Here is a 15,935-nt window from a genome sequence, read left to right on the forward strand (position 1 = left end):
TTGTATATATGTGCCACATCTTCTTTATCCATTCATCTGTTGATGGATGCTTAGGTTGCTTCCATGTCCTGGCTATTGTAATTAGTGCTGCAATGAAAAATGTGGTACATGACTCTTTTTGAATTATGGTTTTCTCAGGGTATATGCCCAGTAGACTTGCTGGGTCATATGGTAGTTCTATTTTTAGATATTAAAGAACCTCCATACTGTCCTCCATAGTGGCTGTATCAATTTAAACTCCCACCAACAGTGCAAGAGGGTTCCCTTTTCTCCACACCCTCTCCAGCATTTATTGTTTGTAGATTTTTTGATGATGGCCATTCTGACTGGTGTGAAGTGATATCTCATTGTAGTTTTGATTTGCATTTCTCTAATAATTAGTGATGTTGAGCATCCTTTCATGTATTTGTTGGCAATCTGTATATCTTCTTTGGAGAAATGTCTATTTAGGTCTTCTGCCCATTTTTGGATTGGGTTGTTTGTTTTTTTAACATAGAGCTGCATGAGCTGCTTGTAAATTTTGGAGGTTAATCCTTTGTCAGTTGCTTTGTTCACAAATATTTTCTCCCATTCTGAGGGTTGTCTTTGCGTCTTGTTCATGGTTTCCTTTGCTGTGCAAAAGCTTTTAATTTTCATTGGGTCCCATTTGTTTATCTTTGTTTTTATTTCCATTCCTCTAGGAGGTGGGTCAAAAAGGATCTTGCTGTGATTTTTGTCATAGAGCGTTCTGCCTATGTTTTCCTCTAAGAGTTTTACAGTGTCTGGCCTTACATTTAGGTCTTTAATCCATTTTGAGTTTATTTTTGTGTATGGTGTTAGGCAGTGTTCTCATTTCATTCTTCTACATGTAACTGTCCAGTTTTCCCAGCACCACTTACTGAAGAAGCTGTCTTTTCTCCATTGTGTATTCTTGCCTCCTTTATCAAAGATAAGGTGACCATATGTGCATGGGTTTATCTCTGAGCTTTCTATCCTGTTCCATTGATCTACATTTCTGTTTTTGTGACAGTACCATACTCTCTTTATTACTGTAGCTTTGTAGTATAGTCTGAAGTCAGGGAGCCTGCTTTCTCCAGCTCCATTTTTCAATATCAAGATTGCTTTGGCTCTTCAGGGTCTTTTGTGTTTCCATACAAAGTGCGAAATTTTTTGTTCTAGTTCTGTGAAAAATGCCATTGGTAGTTTGATAGGGATTGCACTGAATCTGTAGACGGCTTTGGGAAGTCTGGTCTTTTTCACAGTGTTGATTCTTCTAATCCAAGAACATGATATCTCTCCATCTGTTTGTATCATCTTTAATTTCTTTCATCAGTGTCTTAGGGTTTTCTGGATACAGGTCTTTTGTCTCCTTAGGTAGGTTTATCCCTAGGTATTTTATTCTTTTTGTTGCAGTGGTAAATGGGAGTGTTTCCCTAATTTCTCTTTTAGATTTTTCATCATTAGTGTATAGGAATGCAAGAGATTTCTGTACATTAATTTTGTGTCCTGCTACTCTACCAAATTTATTCAGTAGCTCTAGTAGTCTTCTGGTACCATCTTTAAGATTCTCTATGTATAGTATCATGTCATCTGCAAACAGTGACAGTTTTACTCCTTCTTTTCCAATTTGGATTCTGTTAATTTCTTGTTTTTCTCTGATTGCTGTGGCTAAAAATTCCAACACTATGTTGAATAATAGTGGTGAGAGTGGGCAACCTTGTCTTGTTCCTGATCTTAGAGGAAATGGTTTCAGTTTTTCACAATTGAGAATGATGTTGGCTGTGGGCTTGTCATATATGGCCTTTATTATGTTGAGGTAGGTTCCCTCGATGCCTACTTTATGGAGTGTTTTTATCATAAATGGGTGTTGAATTTTGTCGAAATGTTTTTCTGCATCTATTGAGATTGTCATATGGTTTTTCTCCTTCAGTTCGTTAATATGGCGTATCACGTTGGTTGATTTGCATATATTGAAGAATCCTTGCATTCCTGGGAGAAACCCCACTTGATCATGGTGTATGATCCTTTTAATGTGCTGTTGGATTCTGTTTGCTAGTATTTTGTTGAGGATTTTTGCATCTGTGTTCATCAGTGATATTGGCTGTAGTTTTCTTTCTTTGTGACATCTTTGTCTGATTTTTGTATCAGGGTGATGGTGGCCTCGTAGAATAAGTTAGGGAGTGTTCCTCTCTCTGCTGTATTTGGAAGAGTTTGAGGAGGATAGGTGTTACCTCTTCTCTAAATGTTTGATAGAATTTGCTTGTGAAGCCATCTGGTCCTGGACTTTTGTTTGTTGCAAGATTTTCAATCACAGTTTCAATTTCAGTGCTTGTGATTGGTCTGTTTATATTTTCTATTCTTCTTGGTTCAGTCTTGGAAGGTTGTGCTTTTCTAAGAATGTGTCCATTTCTTCCAGGCTGTCCATTTTATTGGCATATAGTTGCTTGTAGTAATCTCTCATGATCGTTTGTATTTCTACAGTGTCCGTTGTTACTTCTCCTTTTTCATTTCTACTTCTATTGATTTGAGCCTTCTCCCTTTTTCTTGATGAGTCTGGCTAATGGTTTATCAATGTTGTTTATCTTCTCAAAGACTCAGCTTTTAGTTTTATTGATCTTTGCTATCGTTTCCTTCATTTCTTTTTCATTTATTTCTGATCTGATCTTTATGATTTCTTTCCTTCTGCTAACTTTGGTGTTTTTTTTTTTTGTTGTTGTTGTTCTTCTTTCTCTAATTGCTGTAGGTGTAAGGTTAAGTTGTTTCATTGAGATGTTTCTTGTTTCTTGAGATAGGATTGTATTGCTATAAACTTCCCTCTTAGAACTTCTTTCGCAGCATTCCATAGGTTTTGGGTTGTTGTGTTTTCATTGTCAATATTTTCTAGGTATTTTTTGATTTCATCTTTGATTTCTTCAGTGATCTCTTGGTTATTTAGTAGTGTATTGTTTAGCCTCCATGTGTTTGTATTTTTTACAGATTTTTTCCTGTAATTGATCTCTAGTCTCATAGCATTGTGGTCAGAAAAGATACTTTATATGATTTCAGTATTCTTAAATTTACCTAGTCTTGATTTGTGACCCAAGATATGATGTATCCTGGAGAATGTTCTATGAGCACTTGAGAAGCAAGTGTATTCTCTTGTTTTTGGATGGAATATCCTATAACTATCAATTAAGTCCATCTTGTTTAATGTATCATTTAAAGCTTGTGTTTCCTTATTTATTTTCATTTTGAATGATCTGTCCATTGGTGAAAGTGGGGTGTTAAAGTCCCCTACTATGATTGTGTTACTGTCAATTTCCCCTTTTATGGCTGTTAACATTTGCCTTATGTATTGAGGTGCTCCTATGTTGTGTTCATAAATATTTACCATTGTTATATCTTCTTCTTGGATTGATCTGTTGATCATTATGTAGTGTCCTTCTTTGTCTCTTGTAATAGTCTTTATTTTAAAGTCTATTTTGTCTGATATGAGAATTGTTACTCCAGCTTTCTTTTGATTTCCATTTGCATGGAATTTCTTTTTTCTTCCCCTCACTTTCAGTCTGTATGTGTCCTTAGGTCGAAGTGGGTCTCCTATAGACAGCATATATACAGGTCTTGTTTTTGTATCCATTCAGCCAGGCTGTGTCTTTTGGTTGGAGCATTTAATCCATTTACATTTAAGGTAGTTATCGATATGTATGTTCCTATTACCATTTTCTTAATTGTTTTGGGTTTGTTATTGTAGGTCTTTTCCTTCTCTTGTGTTTCCCACTTAGAGAAGTTCCTTTAGCATTTGTTGTAAAGCTGGTTTGGTGGTGCTGAATTCTCGTTTCTTTTGCTTGTCTGTAATGGTTTTAATTTCTCTGTTGGATCTGAATGAGATCCTTGCTGGATAGAATAATGTTGGTTGTAGGTTTTCTCCTTTCATCACTTTAAATATGTCCTGCCACTTCCTCCTGACTTGCAGAGGTTTTCCTCAAAGATCAGCTCTAACCTTATGGGGATTCCCTTGTATATTATTTGTTTCTTTTCCCTTGCTGCTTGTAGTTTTTCTTTGTATTTAATTTTTGATAGTTTGATTAATGTATGTCTTGGCGTGTTTCTCCTTAGATTTATCCTGTATGGGACTCTCTGCCCTTCCTGGATTTGATTGACTATTTCCTTTCCCATAATACGGAAGTTTTCAACTATAATCTCTTCAAATATTTTCTCACTTCCTTTTTTTTTTCCTCTTCTTCTTCTGGGACCCCTATAATTCAAATGTTGGTGCATTTAATGTTGTCCCAGAGGTCTCTGAGACTGTCCTCAATTATTTTCATTCTTTTTTCTTTATTCTGCTCTGCGATAGTTATTTTCACTATTTTATCTTCCAGGTCACTTATCCATTCTTCGGCCTCAGTCATTCTGCTATTGATTCCTTCAAGAGAATTTTTAATTTCATTTATTGTGTTGTTCATCTTTGTTTGTTTGCTCTTGCTCTTTAGTTCTTCTAGGTCCTTGTTAAACATTTCTTGTATTTTCTCCATTCTGTTTCCAAGATTTCGGATCATCTTTAGTATCATTACTCTGAATTCTTTTTCAGGTAGACTGCCTATTTCCTCTTCATTTGTTTGGTCTGGTGGGTTTTTACCTTGCTCCTTCATGTGCTGTGTATTTCTCTCTCTTCTCATTTTGCTTAACTTACTGTGTTTGGGGTCTCCTTTTCGCAGGCTGCAGGTTCGTAGTTCCCATTGTTTTTGGTGTCTCCCTGCAGTGGGTGAGGTTGGTTCAGCGGGCTGTGTAGGCTTCCTGGTGGAGGGGACTAGTGCCTGTGTTCTGGAGTATGAGGCTGGATCTTGTCTTTCTGGTGGGCAGGACCACGTCTGACGATGTGTTTTGGGGTGTCTGTGGACTTATTATGATTTTAGGCAGCCTCTCTGCTAATGGGTGGGGTTGTGTTCTGGTCTTGCTAGTTGTTTGGCATAGGGTATCCAGCACTGTAGCTTGCTGGTCATTGAGTGGAGTGGGCTGTTAGCATTGAGATGGAGATCTCTGGGAGAGCTTTCACCGTTTGATATTACGTAGATCTGGGATGTCTCTGGTGGACCAGTGTCCTGAACTCGGCTCTTCCACCTCAGAGGCTCAGGCCTGACACCCGGCCGGAGCACCAAGAACCTGTCAGCCACATGGTGTATAGCACAGGCAACTCTTCTCGGGGCTCCGTGATGATCTGCTAGTATTGGTAGGCCTCCTGCAGAGGCAGGGGATGTCTGTGGCTCACCGCAGGTCCAAGGACACTGGCAGCAGAAGTTCTGGGAGGTACTCCTTGGCATGAGCCCTCCCGGAGTCTGCCATTAGCCCCACAAAAGAGCCTTTAGCCTCTGAAATCTTTTTTAAAAAACAAAGTATCAGTGAAACAGTGTTCCCTATAATGTGCAGTATAGTGACAGAACAAATTGACTGATACAAAATCTTTTTAACAGATTCTTAAAATTAGGAGATTTAATTTGGGCCCAAATATTAAAAGGAAAATGGAGCGAGCCTGAATGTTGCTTGTTTCTGAGTGCTGGAATTGCTCTGGGCTCACAGCCTCTCCGCAGGAGGGAAAGCCTCCTCCACCACCCTGAACTGCCCCAGGTGTTGGCCCTGCTGTGCCTGAGCCTTTTCTTGGCAATGCAGGAGTGTTTGTGGTGGCCAGGATCTGGTGCGGGAGGAGTGACAGTACATGCCTGCTTTGCTGCTTTAGATTTTTCTGACGGGAAGCTTTCCTTTATCTTGTAGGTGAGCGTCCCTATCAATGCCCTTACTGTGAAAAAGGATTCAGTAAAAATGACGGGCTGAAGATGCACATTCGTACTCACACCAGGGTAAGATTATATTCTCTCTCATTAATATTTATTATAAAATCCATACTTACTTTGAAAAGTTTTAACTTTACTTGAGAAAATAAATGTGGTATATCCAAAATCATATGTTTATATTTATGATGAACATTTGGGAATAATTTTTTTAGACACAACAATGAAAGAAACAGAAATTGAAACTCCCAAACCATCCCCATTCTTTGAATTGTGAACCAGTTTTTAGGAGTAATAGGAGTTATAAATGACAGACTGCCAAGTAAATAGAATGTAGCATTTTAATACTGAAAAATATAAGGATGCTGTCTGGCAGAGTATTTGCCAGTAATGCAAATGCCAGCACTTCTTGAACAGAGGTGCACCTGTCAGCATGTGGCCATTAATTAATGCATATGAGCAAGTATATTTGCAAGAAAGACATTGAAAATAATTTGAATTATCATGGGAGGTGGCAAACAAGGAAGGACAGCTTCTTGCTCTACAGGGCGTGCCCGGTGCTGTCTTTCATTCTTTTTTCCGAGGATACCCTTTGTGCCTCTGCTGTCAGCACCTCTCACTGGACTATTGTCATTCTGTTATTTATGGCTTTTTCAGACTCAAGCATCTGCCTCACATGCTATAAAAATAAATGAGTGGCTCACCTTCCATGCAGCTACATTTCTTACCTCACTGTTCAGTTTAGGACACAATTAGATACTTTACATGAACTTTCCACTTGAAAATTTGATGTTTTTAAATAGCTCTTCTTTATTTTGCTCTTTCCCATCTTTTTGCTGCATTACCTTTCACACAGCTCTATTCAGCTTGGTCTTTTAAAAGTGCTTATGGTCTGTATGTAAATGCCATATTTTTTCGAATTTTAAGAGACATGCCTAATCCCCTTAAGAGCAATTCTAATTTAGACTTCTGGATTTCGCTTTTTACCTGAGCTGTAAAATGAAACTTTAGAGAAAACCCGTAATAATAATACCTTTCCAGTGTAATAATATGCTAGCTTTCCACTTCAGTTCTGTAGGCTGTAAAAGATAACCTCTGAGGTCCTGTTAAGAAAATACTCCTCTTTGTGGTGGAGGAGAGAGGAGGCTTCTGTGCTCATTAGAGCAAGTCCACATTGCGTTTCTCATATGATATAAAATGTCATATTCATAGTAATGGATATTAGGAGCTGGAGTAATGGCTAAATATAAAATTCCTTCATAGACCATAAAGGATTAGACAAATGTTACTGTTCACAACATGACTTAAATGTACATACTCAAAATATTTATTTCACAGCGAGCCCTATTAAAGAGGTTTAAGTTAGTTTAGTTTAGGAGGTTGTTTTATGTGTGTGCAGTTGTCACAGTAGTGCCAATAATGTGTTTTAAAGATATCACCCTACAGGCAAAGGAGCCCTGGTTTCTCTTATCAAAACTCATGAGGTTAACCAAAATCTGGTAGTCTATAATTATACCTCAGAAGAGGCTGTTCAGATTACTGCAGAGAAAAAATTACCTTTTGTGTTTTCTCAAGAAAGGGTGATATGATATTTCCAATTCACCTATTTTGGCTTTTACTTTGTTTTAATATAAAGTTTATTAATGAGAATAATACTAATAGTTAAATACAAAGGCCACTAAATCACATGCCAGGTACGATATTCTAGAAGTTCACATTTATTAATTCATGTAAGCCTCACAACAATTCATTAATGCATTTAACAATTCACTTAAGCCTCTACGAGGTAGGTCTTATTATGATCTCTTCTTTAAAAATGAGAAACTGAGGCACAAGCAAGTGAGTAGCAGAGTCGAGCTTGGAACCCAGGTAGTCTGGCTTCAGAGACCACCCCCTCACTTACTATGCACACGCTACATGCCTTTTATTCAATTAATTCAATTAAATATTTTCTCATTCCACTGACTCTGATATACCTTCCTGTATATTTTCAAACTAAGCAAACTGCAGTAATGAACCCAGAAGTTCATTTAAAATGTATTTAAAAGTCTCATGTTCCTTTGAATATTTGGGCCTTGAGTCCAGGATCCCGGAATGCCTCAGGGTGTCCAGGTGCTGGTGGTATCTTTTTAGCAGCTCTCAGGCACTGACTTCACAAAAAGAAAACAAATCCCAGCCTGTGACTAAGGGAACACCAGAGGAGGCCTCGACTAGAAGCCCCAAGATTTTAGACAGAATCCCATACAATTAGTAGAGAGTACTAGCAAAGGAAGAGGGTAAAGAGGTACAAAGAGGCCTTTTGGGTTTTGCTTCAAACCCTTTTAAATTTTTTCTTTTTCACTCATTATTTATACAGACTGCATCATTTTGAAATCCTATTTCCTAAGCATTACAGATATTCTTAGCATATCAGTGCAACTTTTCAAAAGCTAGTTAAGGTTATTAGCTAATGCAATCAAATTAACATCAAGAACCAAAAGAGACTTTTTAAAAAGCATTGTAGGGGCTTCCCTGGTGGCGCAGTGGTTGGGAGTCCGCCTGCTGATGCAGGGGACACGGGTTCGTGCCCTGGTCCGGGAGGATCCCACATGCCGCAGAGCGGCTGGGCCCGTGAGCCATGGCCGCTGAGCCTGCACGTCCGGAGCCTGTGCTCCGCAGCAGGAGAGGCCACAGCAGTGAGAGGCCCGCGTACCGCAAAAAAAAAAAAAAAAAAAAGCATTGTAGAGGAACAGTCTCTGAAAGCTTATATTTTTCCAATATTTGGGTTTGTAAGACTCAATTCAAAAGATAACATTACGTTTGGATTGTAACACTTTTCAGCTTCAATCTTTTATTCACCTTACATTTAGTATTTAGATAGCTCTAACTCCAGACATTTTTTTTTGTCCTTATATCAAAAGCTTTTAATTCCAGTACAGCAACAACTGTATCATTCAGCAGGTTGCGTCTTTGAGAAGTTTTGGTGAGACAACACAAAATTGCCTGCCTCGCCAGCCCCCCAGATTTGCATTCTGTGAAACTGCACAGACGCCTTAGGGAAGGAACACAGAGTCCTTCACTTTGGGAATTATTTATTGGATCCAGCAAGGGCCCCAAGTGTGGGAGATGATTTTGCTAAAATCTAAATTTTGCTAAAAGGCTAAACAATCATTAGTCTTTCATGGAGAGGCCAGGACTCAAGGCGAGGGCAGGTAATTTATTCATTTCCTACAATATATTCTCTTTATTTTTGGTTTCCAGCACTTAGACTATGATGTACTAGATATGTCCTTCTTTATTCATCCTGCTTATATTTCTGGCTTTTTTTGGGAAACTTCTCAGCTTTTTTCCCCAAATATTTCTTTGGTCCCATTCTATTTCTCTTTTTCTAATAAGGTGCCAGTTACATATGTTAGAATGTTTGATATTGTCCCATAGCTCTTGGTAGTTCTGTTCTGTTTGTCTCTTTGTATCTTTGTGTTTCTAATTTCTAATTTCTCTTGGAGGGTTTTCAGTTTCACTGATTCTTTCCTCCACTGTGCTCAGTCTGCACATTGAAGGATTTCATCTTTGATGTCATCATGTTTTTCATTTCTAATATTTCCATTTGGCTTTTTAAAAATAGCTTCCATGTCTCTGTTGCAGTTGCCCATTTGTTCATGCATGTTGTTCACCTTATTACTGGATTCTTTGACAATATTAATTATAGTTATTGAAATTCTCAGGTAGTTCCACCATCTGGGCCATCTTCCAGTCTTGTGTCCTCTATTCTGTCTCTTGGTAACGGGTTGAGGGAGGGTTTGCTTTTTGTGCGTCACACAGAATTTTGATTGAATGCCTATTATTGTGTGTGAAAGAATAGTATAGATTGAGGTAAATACTATTTATGCCTGGAAGTAGGCACACCTCTTCTTCTGCCAGGCCCTTGATACGAGAGGTTGAGCTAATCCAGTAAGTAGTTACGCTGGCTTTGGGTTGTGTTGTTGCTATAGTTACCATAGGCCTTCATCTCCTCCCCCGGTGGTCTGCCATTTCCATGATCGTAGTGGGAGGCCTGGAGGGCCAGGGGATTCCACAGTAGTTCTGCTCCGTCATCAGGTTTTAGCAGACCCTGCATATCTTTGCCACAGAAGTGGTCTTTGCCTTTGCCTGTCGGCTGGTGCTTGTTACTCAGCACTAGACTTGAGTGGGGTAGGGGGTAGGCTTGGTGTGAGCTTCAGTGAGGGTGTTAGCCTTGTGAGCAGTTCCTTATCTCTCTCTGTAGGTTCTCTCCTCATCCACCTTCTCGCTTGGGTGATGAAGGAAACAGCTTGGGGAAGGAGTAGGGCCTCTTTAGGGTGGAGTTGGACAGGTGTCTTAGTCTGGACACTGTGGCTTCAACCAAGACTTATAAAACAGCCTCAGTTGATAACATTAATTTTCCCAGGACTTTTAGGCTTGGAGATGCTCCAGACATAGTTCCAGGACCATCCCCCCCCCACCCCATCTCAGTTGTCTTTTGTCTAAAAGGTCTTCTTGACCACCCTAAACTATATCTGAGGTATAAATGTCACTTCTTAACTCTTCATGTGTCATATCTCAAGTCCATTTTAGTACATTATACTTAGGAACTATAGATCACGTGAAAATCATGGACCTCAGGTTTATATTGTTAAGACACATTGAGCGAAAACACTCGCTGTCAGTGAGTTAACATAAGTGCTCATAAGTATCCATTTTGTAAACATTAAGTTCAAAGAAATTGTTTTTTGTAACCTTTTACCACAGAAAGCTTCACGTCCTGTTTAATCACTTTTGATGTTCAACATGGAAAACACCTGGACCAATTAGAAAGTTATTTCGGAAACCTTGCCTTTGGAACACCAGTTAAAACACCCAATTGGCTTACACAGGTTTCAGGGTTCTAGGATCACAGCTGAGTCTCCAGCCTTGTTTGTAGGAACAACCAGATTAGTTATTAAAAATATTAAAATGGAATTAATTGCCAGTGGTTAAAAGTAATGGCAAGTCTCTTATGTCATTTTTTTTTTTAAATACTGTTCTGTAATGTGATTGTTTATTTATTTATTTATTTATTTATTTATTTATTTATGGCTGTGTTGGGTCTTCGTTTCAGTGCGAGGGCTTTCTCTAGTTGCGGCAAGCGGGGGCCACTCTTCATCGCGGTGCGCGGGCCTCTCACTATCGCGGCCTCTCTTGTTGCGGAGCACAGGCTCCAGACGCGCAGGCTCAGTAGTTGTGGCTCACGGGCCTAGTTGCTCCGTGGCATGTGGGATCTTCCCAGACCAGGGCTCAAACCCCTGTCCCCTGCATTAGCAGGCAGATTCTCAACCACTGCGCCACCAGGGAAGCCCTCTTATGTCATTTTTATATTTTGTTAATTTTCTTTCGTGAAACTTCCTGTCCCTGATCCTTAGGCAGTTCAGATTTTTGGCGGGTTTACAAATGTGTGCACATTGCACTTTCTTTAGACACCTTGTAGTGAGACCCTGGGTCTCCAAGGCCAGACTGGAGTGGGTGTCTTGGACATCAGGCAGTTCTGGATTTATCTGGAGGCTTTGGGGCGGTACAACGTTGTAGCAACTTGTAAAGTATGCAAAAATTCAGACCAGAGCATCCAGCTGGTGAATCATGTGGGAGCAATGTAAGCTTGATGTTGAAGGAAAAAGAAGAGAGTTAATTTCTTATGGGTGAAGATGGAGGAGGAGGAGGATTGAGCAGTGGATGTCAAGGGGAAGAAGAGGCAAGAAGGAGCTCCCTAGCTCCAGGAGCATGGGATAGAATTTCTCAAGGTAGCCTTGGTTAAGAACAGAACGAGGTCTTTTAAGGAAGAGAGTCAGCTTGGAATCCTCATGAACACATTATGAGGCATGCCTAAAAGACTTAGGAGACAGATGCAGAAGCAAGTCTGCTGAATCAGGTAGCGGGTAGGCGAGTTGATTCCAGAAATGCTAGAGAGAGAGGGTGGTGTTTGAGCTGAGCTCTGAGGACGGTGGAGGGAGGGTATGCTGGGCACATGTAACCACATGGACAAAGTGAGAGCAGTACGTACAGACCCAGTTAGGGTGGCCTGTCCCCGGGACCAAGTCCGAGGATGCACGTTGAAGTCTGACTGCAGCTGAGACAGGCTAGGACCGAGGAGTTGGTCTGAATCCTGGAAACATATCTTGTTTTGAGTGGTGTGTCTTACTTTGAGGGGTGGGTCACATCGTCGGCTCTCTTTTTGAAAGGTTGCTCTGAAGTCATCCTTGAGAGTGAATTGAGGCAGGACTGGAGGCGGGGGCCGCGAGGCAGGCATGCTGGAAGCGGCTGAACGAGACAGAGCACCCACACCAGGCAGCCTTGGGATTTGAAAGGAGGGAACTTGTATGAGAGACACCTTTGAAAGAGTCTCGACAAAGTCTGGGCGTGTAGTACACGTAGGTGGTGAAAAGTAGGGAGGGGGCTGAACCTGAGATCCTAGAAGGGGCGCTTTGGGGGATGGGGAGGTCCCACAGACAGGAAGAGTAGGTAGTCGATTTAGAGAGAGAGAAAGTGGAGGAGAGGAAGGTGTTGCCAGGTTCATACTTGTGCAGGCTAAGTACATGAAGAACATGCTCAGCTATTTCTGTTTGTTTTTTGGGTTTTTTTGCGGTACGCGGGCTTCTCACTGTTGTGGCCTCTCCCGTTGCGGAGCACAGGCTCCAGACGCGCAGGCTCAGCGGCCATGGCTCACGGGCCCAGCCGTTCCGTGGCATGTGGGATCTTTCCAGACCGGGGCACGAACCCGTGTCCCCTGCATCGGCAGGCGGACTCTCAACCACTGCGCCACCAGGGAAGCCCGCTATTTCTGTTTTTATATCTAGATAAGAGGAAGAGATTTTTAAAAATTCAATAATTTTTTAGTTTATTACAATTTTAGAGAAAACTGAATTTTTTTAATTTTTGTTTTTCTAAACATCATCTTTTGTGATGTAGGGACAAGAGGATCTGGCTCATTGCCATTATTTGAAAACATCTTTAATTTCGTTTTGGAATTAATCTTTTATTGTTTCTAGAGCCCACATATTGCTTGGGGGATTTTGTATGGCCTGCAAATGAATCGTTTAAGATAAATGGCTTTAAGATACCATTGTATTTTATTTGGCTCAGAAAACATACCTGCATGAAATGGAACATGCTTATTCTATCGCAGTAAGCTCCCTTTTCTCTGTAAAAAGGAAAGTGAGACCATTTGAAAAATAACTTTCTTTCCAGGGACTGACATCGTCCTTTTCGCCCTTTCTTTCCCCTTTTTCTCTGTGGAAATTCTTCCTGATGGCCATCAACCCCCTTGGCAGAGTGCCTCCCCTTCTTATTCTCTGTGCAGCTCTGCTCTTGAGCTAGTCAGCTCTCTTTAAAATCACCAGCAAAGAACGTTTTCAGCTTCTTGGTTAGGAATACTGTTTTGGCATGCCAAATGATGGTCCTAAAAGTAGGACTTCGGGTCCAGGCATTCTAGGATCTGAGGAGTGGTTCCCTGAATTTCCCTAGGTTTTGAGAGTAAGAGGTGAAAACTTAAGATAAGTTGGATCTCATATGCTTGACAAATTTATTGGGTAGGTACATTATCCTATAGGAAAAAAAGACAAAAGTCTTACGTGGAATGAAATTCTGTTTCACTGTATTTAGGGTTATAAGAGTAGAGTTCCCCTGATGTGTGGAATTGAACTGGACCTAGGCATCAAGTGTGATTTTTCTGCAGAGTTTTTTTTAATAGTACTTACATTTTCATTGAGTATTTTTGTGCCTAACTTGATTTTTAGAAGGAAAAAATAAAGCTGGGACTATCCATCTAAAGCATAATGTGCATTAGTTGGAATAATGGTGTGGTAAGGTAGCCTCCGAGATGGTTGCCCTCAGTTTCTTCCCTCCCCATATGCATGTGCTGCTCTTTACATCAACAGGTAGAGCCTAACTTGCCTTCCTTTGAATCTGGGTTGGCCACAATGACTTGCTTGACCAATAGAATGCAGCAGAGGTGATATTCTAGGACTTCTGAGACTAGGTAGTAAGAAACCTTGCAGTTTTTGCCTACATCTCTTGGAACCAACCACCATGCTGTGAGGACCCGAGGCCACGTGGAGAGGCCACAGAAAGGTGCTCCGCAAACAGCCGACAGGAACTGCCAGCCATGTGAGTAAGCCATTTTGGAAACCTAGGTGACTTCAGCTGCACCCAAGTGACTGCAACTTCAAGAAAGATTCTAAGAGAGAACTTTGCCTGTGTAACAGTCAATCCACAGTCAATCCACAAACCCAGTGGATTTGGGTTTGTGGATTGACTCCCACAAAAAAATACCCCCCCGTCAGTCCATAAAACCATAAGAAATAATAACTTGTTTTAGGTCACTTAAGTTTTGAGGTGGCTTATTATGCAGCAGTAGATAACTTGACAAGGGCTAAATATTACATAATGCTGAATAAGTACAATTTTAATTGTGAAATATGCTCCTATATTTTAAGGTCATTGACATTTCTGGACAAAGTGTTAAAATGAGCACTTGCAGAGGTTAGCTGTTGTATCACAATATCATCACTTAGCAATGGGAGCCATATTTTGTAATTGGAAAAATATAATTCGTAAAATTCAGTTTAAAAAATGATACAGTTGTTCAGAAAGGCATACACTGTTCTGAAAAAGGATTTGAGAGACCTAGAAACATGAACTGTAAGGCTCTCATGATACTTATGTGCTATTTAATTCATAGATCCAAAGTCTGGTGGCAAGTTTGCTTATGTAACCCTGAAATATGTATAAGTGAGCTAAATTAAGAGGTTTCTTTTCAGTAATAGGCCTTATAATTGGTGTGGCAATGGGATGGCTGAAGTGATGAGACCCATTGCCATTATAACATTTTCTCTTTCATACTTTTTAGAAAGGTAAATGGACAACCAAAGAGTCCAAAACTAGGTTATCTATCAGTATTACAAGCAGGAATGATCCCTGTTTCGGGGCCTTTGGTGTGTAATTCTTGCCTTTGGGGCTGGGGCCTGGCAAACTCAATTAGGTGTGGTCTCCGTTCAGAGGTAATGATCATGAGTAGACTGTTACTTGCGTCATTTCCTATTCAGGACTTTCTATTTGATTTGGCTACTTTCTGATTGCAGCTGTTTAAAATACACAAACCTCTGTTTTTGAATTTAACAAATTGTTACAGCTTGTTTATATGCTTCTCCTTTCTAGACCTTCACTTTCATGTGGACAGGAATTTTACACCTCTTTTTCCTCAGCATCTGTGTGTGCCTGACACCTAGTGGGTTATTGAATTTTTTGAATGAATGCAGTTAAATTATATCAATAGTAAACTATATTAAATTTACCAAATTAACTCAGGAAATATATAGGTAAATAATATATATGAATTCATTCATTCATTTACTCGACAAATATTTATTAAATGACTACAGCATGCTGTAAACTGAGACTATAGCAATAAACAGATTAGACATTGTCCCTACCCTCAGTGGAGCTTGAAGTCTGTTTATCGTAATAAGAGTAATTCTTACTTAATCTGCAATGCCTTCTCATACTCAGAAGGTCTGAGAAGACGAGTGTCTTCAGCAGATATTTGTGATGTGTCCGTCATGTGCCAGAAACTGCTGTGTCACAGGCCCTGTCTGTGTCCATCAGGAAAGATGAACGCTAAAAACGTTATTTTAAGTAATAAATAAAATTAAGTGTGCAAAGTGGTGGAGAGGGACATACTGGGTCCCAAGTGTGTAAGCAGGCACTAAGCCTGGTCCTGAGATCCTGGCATCTTTGGTGTGGCGCTTTCCTGCCTCACGGCAGTCCTCCTCCGTTGTGTTGGTTTTCTTCTGTTATATGTGCATCTCCACGTTTGCTCACATTACAGTGAGTAAAAGCCAGTTCTCTCTGTCTAGGCAGGAATGGGCCCCTGTATACCTTTTGCTCTGTGCTTGATGTACCTTGTTTGTGTATACTGGGCCCACTTTCCCCTGTCTGCCTTCTTGGACTGTTCTTGTCATCTGGCTTTAAAGACTTTGTTCTGAGAGGTCTGTTTGCCGAAGAGGGAAGCTGGAGGTCTGTGGTCCTATGATGGAGCCATTCCCACCCTTTTTATCTGCCCTGACACACCTGGCAAAGGAAGCTCAGGTGGCCTATGCACCTCAGGCCATAGTGTGGGCTACGTACAGTGCTTCAGGCTCCATCCTGAGCCCCTGCTGCTTATTTGCT

The 15,935-nt window shown here is 40.4% G+C and overlaps 1 protein-coding gene across 2 annotated transcripts in view; it reads left to right on the forward strand.

The window, feature by feature from the left end:
* Positions 1–15,935, forward strand: part of PRDM5 (PR/SET domain 5) — a gene marked incomplete at both ends in the record, with an annotated part of 204,797 nt that overhangs the window by 152,126 nt on the left and 36,736 nt on the right. The window contains one exon of one of the 2 annotated variants that reach the window (XM_079706169.1): positions 5,725–5,810. The exons of the other annotated variant lie outside the window; for it this stretch is intronic. Coding sequence (XP_079562295.1) covers positions 5,725–5,810 — 86 coding nt within the window. The remainder of the gene's footprint in view (positions 1–5,724; positions 5,811–15,935) is intronic. 2 annotated transcript variants of the gene reach the window in all.

This window comes from Hyperoodon ampullatus (assembly GCF_949752795.1).
Source record: "Hyperoodon ampullatus genome assembly, chromosome: 1".
Lineage (NCBI taxonomy): Eukaryota > Metazoa > Chordata > Mammalia > Artiodactyla > Ziphiidae > Hyperoodon > Hyperoodon ampullatus.